Here is a 15,006-nt window from a genome sequence, read left to right as displayed (position 1 = left end):
GATGCCGTAGTCATTAGTGGGATGGTAATTTGCATAATGATAGAATTGTGAGCTGCAGATATTAAATTATCTACTTTTTGGCTTCCAACTTGCGAATATATAATCGACTTGTTATGTACATACATGTTAGATTCCCATCAAAGTTCCGTACCATTTGTCCCTTCGGTGAAAATTTGCTACAGACGCCTCGACCGCATTGTATCGCTTTTGATAAGTGCATTCTGATTGCTGAAAGCTGCTCCCATGGAGATGCCACGAGCTGTCCTGGCGGCCGATGAAGATGGTGTCAGACTGGCCAGACTCTAGGCACTGGATTGAGAGTGCGACTGCTGAATTTTAGGTGTAGCAACAGGAGTTTTGCTCTAACAGTGCCATGTTGATGCAACTGCAATTCGAAAGGAAGAGTGTTTATCGGTCTGCAAGGGGATTAGCTAGGGCTTCAAGCACCCAACGTGAACATATTGGAGAGGATGTTTTTCTCAACATCACCCCGCGACTCACTGCCATCCCGCAAAGGCTTTTCCACACCAACAAGCGATTAAAACTCATCTTTGCAATATTTTTTGACCGCAAATAGTAGACGTGAATGAATGTGTAATGTGTTATGAAAAGTCTATATTGGCTGATCGTCTGCACGCACATCTACCTACCTCTTCATCAAACTTTAATACTGAACTTACCAACGTTCGTTCGTTCCATCTATACCCATATTTTTAATCATCTTGTCCACTAATCTACAAGACGTGAATCACCTCCAGCTCTACCTTCGAGACACTGGTCGCCCTGTCTATATGTATGATAAAATTACCTGTTCCTCAGAATGACACTCGAGCACTTGGACAGTGGTATAGCATCTGCCGAGATGCATTAAGATCCTAGATAACTACTACATCGAATGACCTGAGGGAAATTATCAAGACACTCATCTAAGATCCCATCGGAAAAGACAACATCCGCGATCCAGACGCATTTAAGATAAAATTGTAGAACACGGAATGGTCGTGTTATGGCCTCGACCCCTTGCACCATAACATGATCCGGATCTCTCAATTGATAGACACACTACATAAGCCAGCTGTACTTCACATACCTAATAGGCACAGAACAGACATCATCACCAAGGGGTGTAGATTCAACAATAATCAGCCATATTCCCGCATCATGTATTCTTTATAAGTCATTTTCCATCATTCATGTCATCTACTGCTATCCTCATACTAATTGTTACCCGTTTCCCCAAAAGAAAAACCTTAGCATTGTCCCTTGCATATGCTGTACATGAAAACACAAGAAAAAAATATTAGTTTGCATAGAATGAGCCCAGTCCTCGTGTCCATATTTCCCTGATTCGTAAACCACGTGTAACGCGCTTATTCGCTTCAATAGCTCACCGAGCAGCACGATGAAGCATGTGCATATAACACGTCACTTGTTCCTGTTCTCCTCCAACGCATTTGCCTGTCCCCGCCTCTGGTGCCCACACGTAGCAATGCTGGGTAGAGATGAGTGATGATATCGGGTGTCGGCAAATGCTGGACGCGGCAGAAGCGGCTCAGCCCTTGAGCAGCGTGCTCCGCGATGTTTCAGACGGGCCTTTTTTTTTTTTTTTTTTTAAAAAAAAAAAAAAAAAGCCAAATTACGTTGTTGCTTTTTCTTACACGCACTTTCCCCAACCTTAGCGGCCTCTTGACGATGTAGCAGTATCCTGAAAACCAGTAAAATAGGAAATGATATCCGCGTCCACGCCATCATTCCAAGAGCCATTACCAGACAGAGTATCACATGTATGGAGGTACTCCCCCCATCTAGTGGAAGTAGCTGTTACCGCGACCTGCTGTTGGGGCTGTTGCCGGTGTTGTAGTCGATCCTGGAGTAGGCACGTAGTCCTCAAAGTAAGGGTGGTTGCATGCCTGCTTGGCCGAAATTCTGCCTGCAGGGTCATAAACGAGCATCATCTCGAGCAAGTCCAGGCCCTTGTCATCGAGGTTGGGGGAGAGTGGCTGTTGGTAGTCTCGCTGCCATTTGGGGAATGAAGACTTGAAATCGGGATATGATGTGACGCCAGGCCACAAGTCTTCTGTGGGAGTTCCGAGAGCACTAGAGATGGACAGATACCAGTTAGTCAGCCGAATTGGAAAGAGAAAGGTGCCAGACGGTGCTGAATAGAGGGTTTCTTACCGGAATATTCTGAAAATTTCGTCAATCTCAGAGTCGCCAGGGAAGAGAGGCTTGCGTGTGCACATTTCAGCAAAGATGCATCCAATGGACCACATGTCCACGCCAGTGGAGTATTGTCTTCCACCAAGAAGTATCTCAGGGGCTCGGTACCAGAGCGTCACCACTTCGTGCGTATAGGTTCTCAGCGGCACACCAAACGCCCGCGCTAGACCGAAATCTGCGAGCTTCAAATTGCCTTCTTTATTGATGAGGAGGTTCTGGGGCTTCAGATCTCGGTGCAGGATGCGATGAGAGTGGCAGTATCTAATACCGTCGCATAGCTGCATCATGAACTTGCGGATGACGGTATCATTTAGTCCAAGCTGCTGTACGCGAATGGAAGTGCCCTCAGGAAGTGTCTTGCCTCGACCGCCATCGTTAACAGGGAGAGCCTCCATGTACTTTTTCAGATCCAGATCAAGAAACTCAAAGACCAGATATAGCTTGTGACCATCGGCGTGGACGATGTTGAACAGTTGAACGATGTTGGGGTCTCGCATCTCTTTGAGGAGGGAGATTTCACGGATAGCGGTACTGGGAACGCCCTCATCTTCGGCTTCGAGTCGGATCTTCTTCAGGGCAACGATTCGTCCGCCATTAGCAAGGTCCCGGGCCTTGTACACGACACCGTAGGTACCTGTGAGGATAGAAATGCGTCAGCATAGGTAAAGACAAAGCATAAGAGTGGATGCATGGAGAATAGTACGGGCAAAGAAGAGAATGCATTGGAAAAGCAAAAGAAATACACATTCATGACTATAGCACACAATTAGGGGCAAAATGAACAGTCACAGCAGCAACGTACCCTCTCCAACTTTCTCCAGCTTCTGGTAATTCTCCATGGCGGCGGTTGGCTGAAGAATTGGGAATCAGGGGGCAAGGCAGCGACCGAATTGGATTGAGCTGATGGGGAGGGAAGATAAATCTAAGTTGACAAGTAGAAAGAGATTTCGCCCTTGTCTCTCGTCTCGGTCGTCGGCTGTTGCTGTGAACACCACAAACAGGGGCGTTGGTGGTCAAGAAAAAAAAACACGTTCTCTTGGTCGCCCGGGCGAGGGGTCAACAATTCGCGGTACTGGCGCGGGGGCACAAACGCGGTCTTAGTTCGGGGACTGCACTCCTATGGATGAAAGGAGCACTGCCTGAAGTTTGATGTTGTGAGTGATGGATCCTTGTGGTTAGTTTGTTAGTAAGCACCTGCCAGGGGCAATTCCCGCAGAGACAGCTCGAATGGCTGATGTTGACGAGCTCTTGGTTTTGGGTGTTTGTTGTGTTTACTTCTGTTACTTGGGGCACAAAGACTGCAAAAAGAGGGTGGCACTAGGCTGAGTCGGGTCTGGCGCTGCATGTTGTGCATCCGCTACAAGTCCCTGCTTTATTAGCCTAACGGTGTGTGGCTCACAGCGATGACACTAGATATGAGGATTAATCGCGAGAGAGAGAAGAGTATCAAATAGCTGATTTATACATTCATTTCTTATATACATGTATATATGTATATATGGAAGATTGCCAATATCATTGTAAACACATTATCGCCTGCTAACTACAAACATATAAAAAGCTATAAGTTACAACATCTTTCTGCTACACAGAATTTGATCAGATTTGATCAGATCAGATCAGATCAATCAGTCGCCGGAGCTTCCTTTCGTCTCAGATCTAATATTTTGGACAGCTTCAACGTCCCCTTTTCTCCCCATCCAGATGGTCCCGCCTCTATGTCAGGCCGAACGGCCACATACCAGCTCCAAGCTCTTCGATCAAGCTCGCCCCGGCCCAAAACACCAGCCCAGCTCGCAAATAACAATCGAAGAGCTCCCAGAAGCCTTCCTAGATTCTCTTGCTTCTCATCATTTAGTGCAGCGACTGTCTTCTTGCCGCTGCTATTACTACTGCTAGTTCCTCCTCCGTCAGCAGCACTGGCAGAAACAAAGCTCCGCAAGAGATAATTCCTTGCATTTTCAGGCCGATGGATTGCCATACCAATCGTAGATATAGCCGGCTTCTTATCTTCCGCATCGAGCCCCCACAGCGCCTCTCCGGAAAACGTCGCCGTCCGCCGCTGAGCAGAAAGCGCATCGTTGAGACACTCTCGCATCAAGCGCCACCGATCGGGCCCCAACATGACGCCGCCGTACCATCGCGCAAGTACAACAGTGGTGTTTGTAATGTTCGCTTCACGCAGGAGCTCAAGCATGAACTTGCCGCAGCCCGCTTCGCCATCATCAAACGAAGCTTCTTGCACGAGAGATGAGCCGCCAAAGCTGGTGCGTACCGCCCACGCAACGTGGTCGGCCGTCTTCTCCAGGTCAGGGTATTTGTTGAATAAGATCTTCATGAGACCTGAGCGCATAGACGGCGACGTTAATGGTGCTGCATGGGCTATGAAAACTGATCCCTTTGAACTAAGCGATTTGCTGGTCGCCCATACATTGTCAGATGATGTAGATGTCACCGTTGATGATGATTTGCCCGCATTTGCAGACGAGGTTTCTGACTTTTTCTCAGAGCTCTCTGACCAGCTATAATCTCCTCTTTTCAGAACCGGAATCTCTCGTCCCAGAACAAAGACCTTTGGCTGCCCAGTTGGTATTGGCGGCTCTCCACCGACAGGCGCCTTCTCAATCCCTATACTTATGGCCTTGGACCTCGAATTTGCACTCACAACAGCCTGGGCAAGACTGAGACGACTACTCGGAGGTTGCTCCGGCATAGTGAAGCGCAACAACTCTACCGCAAACGCAAGAACCAGAGGAGCTCTGTTAGTCACCAGTGCCGTCTCCTTGATTAGTTCCACATCCTCGCATAGAGGCAGCGTTAATGACCCTTCGAGCTCCTCGGGCGTCATGGAGTTGTAATCCAAGTCCCTCTTGTGCATTTCTAGTTTTGGCTTTTTACCGCCAGATGAAGAAGCAGGCTCCTCAGCTGCACGCTTGTTGCCCTTCTTGCCGTGTGATTTACATGCTGTGTGGAAGCTCTTGGCGAGTTTCACGTCACTAATGGCTTCCTCAATAGTAGATGAAGGCGCCTCAGCAATCTGTTCAATGCTGTGTCTCGTGTGTTAGCTACAGCGACTCTCAGTAAGCAGAATTCACGCCAGTGTCCCACCTTTTTAAATTCTTCGCCTGCAGTGCCTTGATGCAACCCATGGCGGCCATCATGGATGCTTTGCGTGCGGTCAGCATGCGCAGCATCTCTTGTAAATCACCGTGACCCGCCATCGCCGCGACTGCTCCGTGAATAGAGATGTATGGTTCAGATCTGACGCTCCCTCTTCTGCTGAGTAACAAAAACAATAGCACCCCTGAAAACCGCGGGGAATGACGTGACGTGCCAGGATACAGATGCAGGGTATTAATAGCAGCAGCAATAGTCGGTAGTGAATCTGTGATCGTATCACGTCTCATGAGATCTCTACGTAAGAGCAGCCACTAAGCGGCAGCCATCTGCCAGCAGCCCCACTTAACCGGTTCTTTTCTTTTGATGCAACCGCATTGCATATTCGCACCTTACTCTTTCTGCAAGCTCGGAGTAATCGATCGGGTTCAATGCCCTCAACCCACAAGGATTAGAGGATTACTCATTCTTTAATCCTCACTCGCAATTGCTGAGCTACACATCTCCTCTGCTGCGCCAATTTCACGCAACGATGCTCCCTCGATGAACGTCCCTACTCGCCGCCTTGCCAGGGCCGCTGTGAGCGCTACACCCTTGCAATGGCGCCTTGCAAGCTCTTCACGCCAAGCTGTGAAAACTCCTCCAGCTCGGGCCCCTCCAACAACCCGTGTGACGAAGTCGTATAAACCGTTTGTCTCTCTTAATATTGCTCTCTCATCTTTATTCAAGTATTATTCGAAATCTAACTATTATATAAAATAGTACACAAAAACCCGGCACTTCTTCCAATACATCCGCTCCTCCACCACCACCACCACCACCTCCTCCTCCAAAGCCTGATACTCTCCTTGATATCTGGCGCCGTGCTTGGCTTCCCCTAACCGGTGCTTCCGTCTTTGCCGGCTTTCTAGGTTTCTACATCTTCGGCACCACAGTCGCATCTATCAAGTCCTCCCCTTGCTCCTCATCCTCACCATGCGAACATGCCACGCCTACAGGTCGACCCCCCGCCCTGAGCGGCGATAACGCCGAGCAATTCGATAAAGAACTCAACCTCCCCGAGTGGTGGATGGGCATTACGAAATTGCGGAAGAGACTTGCCACACACGCGAAGGGCAATGTCCTCGAACTCGCCATGGGCTCCGGCCGCAACCTCGAGTACTACAACTGGGAGCCCTTGAGCACCGCCGTCGAGGCCGCCAGGACAGGCAAAATCCCCCCACCAAAGATACCCCAAGGCATAACGTCATTTACGGGCCTCGATATATCCGTCGATATGCTTGATGTCTCGCGAAAGAGCCTCGCCAAATCCGTTCCGCCGATGTCTTCCTCCGCCCCCATCGTCAAGGCCTCGTCCATGGCCGACCATACAGGCGGGCAGCTCTCCTTCTTGGATGGACACGTCCGCCTCGTCAACTCCGATGCTCACCACCCGCTACCACCACCCGCTCATACCGACAAATACGATACTATAATCCAGACCTTTGGTCTCTGCTCCGTCTCCGACCCCGTCACCGTTCTTTCTAATCTCGCTACCGTCGTCCGACCCGATACCGGTCGCATCGTCCTACTGGAACACGGGAAAGGATATTATGGCCTTGTGAATGGTCTGCTTGACAAAAATGCTGGAAAGCATTTTGCAAAGTATGGATGTTGGTGGAACCGGGACATTGAGACTATTGTCGAGGATGCCGTGAGCAAGACGCCTGGCCTGGAGGTGGTGAAGCTTGAGCGGCCAAACATAACACAAATGGGAACGTTGGTTTGGATCGAGCTTAAAATGGCAGCCAAAGACAAGACGGCATAATGATTTCAATATGATCAAATCACGGCGCATAATCACAGGCATAAGCGATCGCCGGGGATTACTGGTTACTAGACCACCACCAGCTGATTGTCACTTTTCAGAGTCACTATTCTTGGGCAGCCAAATATTCGAAAGATGAGCGGATATTGTTCCTATAAATGAGTGGTTTGCTCTTTTGTATGTACTCCTAATTTTTTAAACTCCTCGTCATCAAAATTCCCCGCTTGGCTCCTTTTGTTCTTCTTGTTCATCTCATCATCTCCATAGTATAAATCAGAATCATCATCTAGTATGTTTACAATGGAGTGTCTCTCTCTCCACACAGATACACATATATCCATGCCATATGCCATAAAATACAAAGGCCATCCAACGCCAACTCCGTTTTCCCTTTTGAGTATTCCCAGCTCCTTGCGCCATTCCATGATAACATTAATTGTAGTAGTAAAAAAAAAGAAATCAGCACGCGTCTAGTAAGCAATCAAGTTCGTCTATCTCGATGCTCTCGGCGCCCTTGCCCCACTCAAACAGCTTGTTTAGTCTTTCCCAAGCGTCAGCGTCGTCTTCTTTCCGACCAGCGGAAATGCTCGGCTTGATGGAGGGGCTAGCGAGAAAAGTGGTTGTTGCGCTGGGGCGGCTATCGGAAAACCATACATCGTCCCGATAATAGTCCATGGAGATACTGTGGCGCTCGACGGTTTCTGACTGAGGGACTTCCGCATTAAGTTTGCGCTTCTGTAGACCATCTGCGGTCTGTGTAAACTCCCGCTCATCCTTCTCGAGAGGGGGAGAGTTGTTGCGAGGGCCAAGAACAATTCTACTCTGATGTGAAGAGAATGATCCAATGGGAGTCATGGGCATTAAAATATCGTCATCGGTATTATCAAACTCGGTGGCCGATAGATCCACCTCGGGAGAAGGGCTAAGTTCTCGTCGCCTTGCCTCGATGTCATCTGAGCCAGAGTCCTCGGTAAGGGATACTGATGGGGTGAGAGAGGCAACCTGTAGACTAGCGCTAAAGTCCGGGAGTGGCTGCCTAGGAAGATTGGTAAGGAAATAATAGGTGCGTCGCGGGTGTACTGCCTCGAGCTCTTTGCCTAGTGGACAGGGCGCTGAAGCAGACCAACAGGTTCGCTTCATGTATGAGGCCAGGCGAGACGAGATGATGGCGCAGGGATTCGCAGATCTAGGATAGTATTGTTAGACTTGTCTGCTCAAGAGGGGAGGGGAAACAGGTGAATTCGGGGGCAAACGTACTGTTGTACAGCCGTCAGTGACTGCATAAGGACAGTTGCCAACTCCTTGATGAGATGAGGGCGGTTGGCGGTTGACTGCAGCTGGACAACAACTGCCTCGACAATGTCGTCTTTGATGCTCTCGAGATCGATCTTCTGGGCTGCGTCGGCATCTGTCATCTCCTCGCTGATGGCTCGGGGAGGCGAAGGCGGCGGCGTCGTCTCGATGACGGCGGTATCTGCGGCATGTGATTTCTTGATGCGCTTGTTGGGGTGCGCTTCTGGTGATTCTGAGCGCGAGGAATTGGCCGCCGGTGTGGCAGATCCACGAGACGTGCTTTTTGACAAGGCAGCAGCGCGAGCAGCATGCGTGACGGGGACGTGTATGCCCAGGCTGGGCAGGGACAACGATTTGCGGCGCGTGTTGTAAGGCATGGTGATGTAGGAGAGGGTGACGATGACGGAGATGATGCGTAGGCTGCGATGTATATGTATGTAATGTACTGATGTATGTAATGTATTAAGACGATCTGGTGTAATTGGACTGATTGGACGACGTAATATGGATGGCGGTGGCAAAGATGAGGAGATGGATCGACTACAGGCCGGCACGCATAGAACAGGCTGCAACGATAAGGCTACGGGAAGGAGATGAGGCTTTGTTTGTTTTTGATGTAGATGTTCGTCCCAAACATCCCGAGGGAGGGCAGAATTGTCTCGGGGCGCAGGTCGGGGGGCGGTCTGCGGTTTCTACGAACGGATGGGAAGGGAATGATGGGGGGGGGGGCCACCGAGCAAAAAGAGAAGCCAGAGGGTAGAGCTCAGGCGATTTTCCTGGCGTTGGCGGGCCAAGAGAAAAAAAAAAGAGGCAGCAAGCACGAGAGCTTGAACTTTTTTTTTCTTTCCCCTCGGATCCCATTGGTCGATGCCCCCGTCACGGCTGCCGAAGTGGGGCACGCTAAACGTCAGTGCCCGCACAGACCACTCGCTGTTGCAGCAAAGCCTCTAAGGCAAGCATGGCCCACAGCAAAAATGGCACGGAAATGGCAAGAGCGATGCCTGTTACAGGCTCGTGCGGGTGGGGTTGGCAAGAGCTGGTGGGGATGAGGCCTGCCAGACACCGCGACAGCGGCCACTCTTTGGTTGGTCCGCAACTCGGCACTCAGGGACTATCACAGGGTGGGTATTTTCTTCTTTTTTTATTAACGCTTGCCATCTGATGGGGCCACTCCTAGTCGTGTCTGGTGAGGTAAAAAAATGAAAAGAAGAGAAAAAAGTTTCCAATTTTCAGGGTCGTGGGGACCACCTCATGGCGATGGAGACGCGCACCAGCTACTGCGTGCCGGACTTGCTTCTAGAACGAAAAAGACGCGAATAAAACGGAGCTGCAAAGCCCGGCAAACTTCGGTATCATCAAGCTGCTGCTACGCTGCAAAGTATTTTGGCTCAATGGGTGGCTGGAAGAAAGCTTCTGTTCGCGGCGCCCGTTGCAGCAAAGGCGGGGGAGGGGAAGAAAAAAAAAAAAAAAAAAAAAAAAAAAAAAAAAAGAGGCTGTAAAGTATTAGTGAGCCGAAATTTTTTTTGTGCGTGGGCGCGTAATTGTGTGCACACACTTGGAGAAAAAAAATTCTCCATTGCTACCTTGGGGTTTCGCTTGGCATGTATCCCGACGCTTCTGGCAATCACGGAGTACGGAGTAATGCTCCGAATAGATTGCTACTTCACTTACATGAGCCTTCCCTGCCGTCGATTTCGCTGCCACCGCTTCGCCACCCCTGCGATTGGGACATGGATCCCCCAAAACGCTGAGGCCAAGGGTCTTTTCTAGCGGGGCTGGCTGCCAGTTAAAGCGCCCTAAGCGATTAAAGACCGCAGCGCGAGATTTGTGTCGTTTGACTCGCTGCCGTATTCATGTGTAAGTCGGCCAGAGCAATGGAGCTCAATGCGATGGACCCAGGCTTTGCCGAAATGAAGGCTCGCTGTCTGCTCTCGTCCTAGCCCGAGATGCTTGTGCATGCTGATACTGGCGGTGACATGTTAGCGGCTGGGGAATAGTAAGATTCAATGTTTACTTTGGGCGTTACAGGTCAACCGCTTGGAACCTGATCGAGTACACCGCCCTGCTTTGGCACTTTTACAGCAGCCCGGTATACCATGCCTGTACGACGTCAATGCCTCGGCCCAATGCCTTAGCTAATGCTGCTAGCCGTTCCCATACGTGCTAGATGTTTGTTCATTGAATGCTCTATGTATACTTGCGCATGTAATATTTACTCCACTGTCCAACTCTTGTGGTAGCAGTACCGAAATTAACGTTGCGGTGTGCGGCCGTTGTAACTAGGCCACTTACAACCAAAGGGACCCCTAGCATCGCCCAATGGCTGGCTGCAGGGCCTCAGTCTCGGTCTCAGTCTCCCAGAGACATGTTGAGAACACACGAGTAGTCGAGTCAGTGTCTCGCTGTGTCTCACAGCTTATTCCCTTCGTCTATCGTCTCAATTACTGGTGTTTGTCTCACTTGCCGAGTCTTATCGCTCCCTTGACGGTATACTCGCGCTCCTCACTCTCGCATCTAGGCCACCCAGTGATGATGCACTCGTTCTTCTCTTTGCCGTTATCCAGCCCGGCCCATCTTAAGCCTTTACCCATCCCCAATTTCCACCAGATGTTCCAGTATCCCTGCTCGAATATGTTCATCCACAGCCGCACGACAGGCATGCGTAGCCAGACTGCATAGTACCTCCACCACCCGATGGTATAGCCCACTATGACGGAGGGGTCCATGACCACTGGGGCGCCGCCTGTGACGTTGGTGATGGCCAACGGCAGCAGCGAGCACTCGGATATGATGCACTTCGGCGGCTGTTGGAAGCGCAGCGTGGCCGCATCCCAATCTGCGTTCTTGCTGCGGAGATGTGGGTCGAGCAGCATATCCCCATCGAGCACCACGAGGCCGTTCCAACAGGTACCAACCTCCAGCACACGATTCTCACGCACAGCCCTCTTGTCCTCCTCTGATGTGAAATAGGGCCAAAAGCCACTAACAGGCCTTCCACAACGATCGCGGAGCACCCACGTGTCATACACCGTCGCGCCGTCCATGTCGATGCTGCAGGCCATGCGTCTCTTCCCTGGCTTCGCGATCTGATGCGACATGGGATATTTGGCCTGTGGGCCGCCGACATCATCTCCTCCCACTGCTGCAATTAGCTTGAGGACATCGGTATGATGGTACACGACGTCGTTGAGTATTATGACATTCGCGAATCGCTTATTCAGTCGCTCCAAAGGCTCCAAGGCGCCGTTACGAAGATTTGCCATGTAGCCCATCCTGTGCTCAATGCTGTGCCAGGGATTTTCCGGGGGGTACCCGCGCAAGTCTGTCGTTATGTTGACGCTGTGTGCTACATTTCGCTTCGTCAGCTCGCGGCCGAAGTGTAGTAGCTTGCTGGCCGTGTTGTCATCGCTATCATTTTCCGTCAGCGAAACGTAAACGTTCGGCCGGCCAAGAGTATCGATGAGTTCGAGGGCCTGCGTGGTCCACGAGTCTAATATGTCTTCGTTGTTCCAGAAGGAGGCGGCAATGAAGTAGCTCGAATTGCGTGCTTGCTGCTCTTGTAATGTAGGGGAATGGGCCATAATGGACGCCGCCGTGGGAAATGGCGATGAGATGCCCGTCGTATAAACCCACATGCTGAAGAGCGCACCACACAGCCAAAGCAGCAATTGCGCTGCACCTCCACCCTGCTTAGCCCTGCCCGTCGAAGAAGGCCCATTAGACGGCAGCAAGAAGCTTGCCCCCCTCTTCCGCCTCTTGGGTGCGTAGGACGAAGAATGGTATGCCCGCCATGCTCCCAGGATCACCTTGACAGGTATGAAGACCAGCACGACGGCGAGGTACACGCTTAGCGGCGTGGAGTTGTGCGTGAAGATTATGGGGAAAAAGCGGAAATATAGTGCTGGCAGTGCCACTAGATAGGCCCCAGGATGGCTTTTGACGTGGTGGACGATGAAAGCGATACGCTGGGGGGTCTTTAGGCGGCTCGCGTGCCGAGGGCTGTAGCTTTTCGACGTGCGATTGCCATGGTCGTCGTGGCTGTCGTAGCTGTCGTCGTCGTTGTGTCTGTCGGTTTTATCGTGGCTGCGATTGTGGTTGCGGTTATGAGAGTCGAGGCCGACGCCGATATCTGTCATTGCTGGGTTTTGTGTGGTGTTGACATCTATGCTGGGAGAGGTAGGTAGAGAGGGGTGGAGACGAAGTTTATTTGGGTAGTTTAAGGTTGAGTTAGAGCTAGGTGCTTTCAGTTAGTTGGGTGGCTTGGTGCCATTTACCCTGCACCGATGCGAATATACACCAAAGCATAATTTTTTACTCGGCTGGGTGGGTAGAAGCAACGGATACGACATCTACTTATCAGATTAGGTACGTCCTATCCATTTTATATGCTCTATTATGAGGAAAATCGAGGGTGGGGTGCAAATCAGCATATGACTGAGTTTAAGTTGGTTGAAGAGAGTGCTTATTAAGAAGTTGCCTACGATTTACCAACTAGATGCAGAATTATATAATTAAAGAGATGAAATCTTGGTTGAGTATCAAGGTTTCGATTGATTTGTGCCTACAATTACTATCACTTAGTAAAGCACAGGATAATAGCAGATAAAAACTACCATACTTTTGGGTTATTTGGCTATTATAGACGGCACTTGGTAAGTTAGCTAAACAAAACTAAGAGCAAGAGTCATAATAAACGGCAACTAAGATAGCTAGAGATAGCCATTCTGCCAAATATCAAGACTAGCTTAAGCTCAAGCCTGCAACAGAAAATAATTAGTAATTTATAGTTCAATTGATAGCTGCTGATTGTCTCGTCTATCAATGCTGCCTGGTATACGGAGATTATTACATACATGGCCGGTAATACTGACAAATTTCTCTCCAACTCCCACGTGCGGAGTAGGTGCGGAGTAGCTCCCGGCGCCGAGATTTTAGATCGAGCTGCCTATACTATTTCGTATCACTATTTTGACAAACGGCGCTCCACTCGTCGCCGATGGCTTGTTCTAGCGAGGAACAGAAGGGCGTAGAAGTACATTTAGATGCAGCCTCGGTGGCATTAACCCGAGATCTTATTCCGGTATCTGGAATAGTTTGTAGGAGTCATCCAACTACAGTCATGCCATGATTGGCAAGATTCCATATTGGGACTCCGTGATCCAACCTAATGATGCTATATACGCCGTAAACGGAGACATACTAATACAGGAACACAGTCATATAAGTTGATGTATATAAACTACGTAACAAACCACAACTTCCCCTCCCTCTTCTCCCTTCTCCTCATATCCAACCCTCACACTCAATCAACCCCTCGTTATAAGCTCATCACACACAATCTCCATCACCTCTCTGTACAACATCACCACCCACTCTCTCTATTACCCATACTACGCACAACATGGAGCTCCCCTACGTAACCCTCGACGTCTTCACCCTCACCCGCTTCCGCGGCAACCCCCTCGCCGTCGTCACCATCCCCGCCTCGGGCCCCAAACCCACCCAGGACCAGAAACAAACCATTGCCCGCGAGTTCAACTTCTCCGAGACAATCTTCATCCACGACGTCGCCGACCCCGCTACAAACACCTCCCGCCAGATCGACATCTTCCTTACTACCGCCGAGATCCCCTTCGCCGGCCACCCGACCATCGGCGGCGCCATCACGCTGCTGCCCCAGGGCGTCACCGAGATCGTCACAAAGGCCGGTCCCATCCCCATCACCCAGACCGGCCCCGACTCGGTGTCCATCAGCGTGCCGCACAACGTCCACCTGCACGCCACCAGCCTCGCCAAGTATCCCGGCCTCGAGCCCGCAGTCCACCTCCAGCGCAATGAGACCATCCGCCAGCTGGAGCTCAAGGCTCCCGTCTTCAGTCTCGTCAAGGGCATGACCTTTGTCTGCATCGAGCTGTCGTCGCTGGAGTTGCTCGCCGCGGTGAATGCCAGCAGCACGGAGTTTAAGGCCGACAATTTCCTGGACGCCGACTGGCAGCATGGCTTCGTCGGCCGCTTCTACTATGTTCAAACGGGCACCTCGACTACCGAAGACGGTATCCCTGTGATTCAGCTGCGCACTCGCATGATGGCCCATGACTTGGAGGATCCTGCCACTGGATCGGCTTCCAGCTGTCTGGCTTCTTACCTTAGCATCCATGGAGGGGATAAGCAGACAACACCAACAAGACGGTACGAATTCACCCAGGGCGTGGAGATGGGCAGGGAGAGTTCCATCGTGGTCGATGTCAGTCTCAAAGACGGTGCTCTTGATACAGTCACTCTTGCGGGCACGGCAGTCCAAGTCATGCGTGGACATGTTACCATTTAGTAGAGCCACTACTCTGATAAAAATAACTTGCCCCGGCGCCATTTATCTCACAAAAATCCATAACCTTTCGCCTTTGCAATGTCCATCGTAGTCCTTGCTTTCCTCTTCATAACTGGCATCTTAAACCCAAATGTTATCCGGCTAGGTTCATAAACCTAGATGCTCCCAAATGCGCCAATGGTATTCTCCCACTCCTCTCGCTCTCGCTCCTCCCGCATCGTAAAAGTATTTATCGTACATT

At 50.6% G+C, this 15,006-nt stretch overlaps 6 protein-coding genes across 6 annotated transcripts; 2 read left to right on the top strand and 4 right to left on the bottom strand.

Moving 5' to 3' along the window:
• Window positions 1–1,717: 1,717 nt before the first annotated feature.
• Window positions 1,718–3,472, bottom strand: GGI43DRAFT_415691 (kinase-like domain-containing protein). Its single transcript, XM_083207176.1, has 3 exons — window positions 3,023–3,472; window positions 2,179–2,854; window positions 1,718–2,097 (listed from the first exon to the last, which is right to left on the bottom strand). The coding sequence occupies exons 1-3, from the start codon at window positions 3,057–3,059 to the stop codon at window positions 1,806–1,808; spliced, it is 1,005 nt and encodes a 334-aa protein (XP_083056768.1). The 5' UTR covers window positions 3,060–3,472; the 3' UTR covers window positions 1,718–1,805.
• Window positions 3,473–3,690: 218 nt separating this feature from the next.
• On the bottom strand, window positions 3,691–5,610 carry GGI43DRAFT_415688 (YigZ family protein). The gene is made up of 2 exons (XM_083207175.1): window positions 5,329–5,610; window positions 3,691–5,267 (listed from the first exon to the last, which is right to left on the bottom strand). Exons 1-2 carry the CDS (start codon window positions 5,439–5,441, stop codon window positions 3,845–3,847), a joined length of 1,536 nt encoding a protein of 511 aa, XP_083056767.1. The 5' UTR covers window positions 5,442–5,610; the 3' UTR covers window positions 3,691–3,844.
• A 135-nt stretch (window positions 5,611–5,745) lies between these two features.
• On the top strand, window positions 5,746–7,599 carry GGI43DRAFT_415687 (S-adenosyl-L-methionine-dependent methyltransferase). The gene is made up of 3 exons (XM_083207174.1): window positions 5,746–6,026; window positions 6,100–7,321; window positions 7,412–7,599. The coding sequence occupies exons 1-2, from the start codon at window positions 5,881–5,883 to the stop codon at window positions 7,142–7,144; spliced, it is 1,191 nt and encodes a 396-aa protein (XP_083056766.1). The 5' UTR covers window positions 5,746–5,880; the 3' UTR covers window positions 7,145–7,321; window positions 7,412–7,599.
• Window positions 7,374–8,895, bottom strand: GGI43DRAFT_218202 (uncharacterized protein). The gene is made up of 2 exons (XM_083200304.1): window positions 8,402–8,895; window positions 7,374–8,330 (listed from the first exon to the last, which is right to left on the bottom strand). The coding sequence occupies exons 1-2, from the start codon at window positions 8,812–8,814 to the stop codon at window positions 7,604–7,606; spliced, it is 1,140 nt and encodes a 379-aa protein (XP_083056765.1). The 5' UTR covers window positions 8,815–8,895; the 3' UTR covers window positions 7,374–7,603.
• A 1,666-nt stretch (window positions 8,896–10,561) lies between these two features.
• Window positions 10,562–12,847, bottom strand: GGI43DRAFT_218186 (glycosyltransferase family 69 protein). Its single transcript, XM_083200303.1, has one exon. The coding sequence runs from the start codon at window positions 12,571–12,573 to the stop codon at window positions 10,894–10,896; it is 1,680 nt and encodes a 559-aa protein (XP_083056764.1). The 5' UTR covers window positions 12,574–12,847; the 3' UTR covers window positions 10,562–10,893.
• Window positions 12,848–13,838: 991 nt separating this feature from the next.
• GGI43DRAFT_425502 (PhzF family phenazine biosynthesis protein) lies at window positions 13,839–14,765 on the top strand (the record flags this gene model as incomplete). Its single annotated transcript, XM_083208518.1, has 1 exon — window positions 13,839–14,765. One exon carries the CDS (start codon window positions 13,839–13,841, stop codon window positions 14,763–14,765), a length of 927 nt encoding a protein of 308 aa, XP_083056763.1.
• Between the last annotated feature and the right edge of the window lie 241 nt (window positions 14,766–15,006).

This window comes from Trichoderma evansii (assembly GCF_050947405.1).
Source record: "Trichoderma evansii strain SZMC 28006 chromosome Unknown GGI43scaffold_25, whole genome shotgun sequence".
Taxonomy (NCBI): Eukaryota; Fungi; Ascomycota; class Sordariomycetes; order Hypocreales; family Hypocreaceae; genus Trichoderma; species Trichoderma evansii.
The sequence above is the reverse complement of the archived record's forward strand: the minus strand, read 5'-3'. Positions and strand labels throughout refer to the sequence as shown.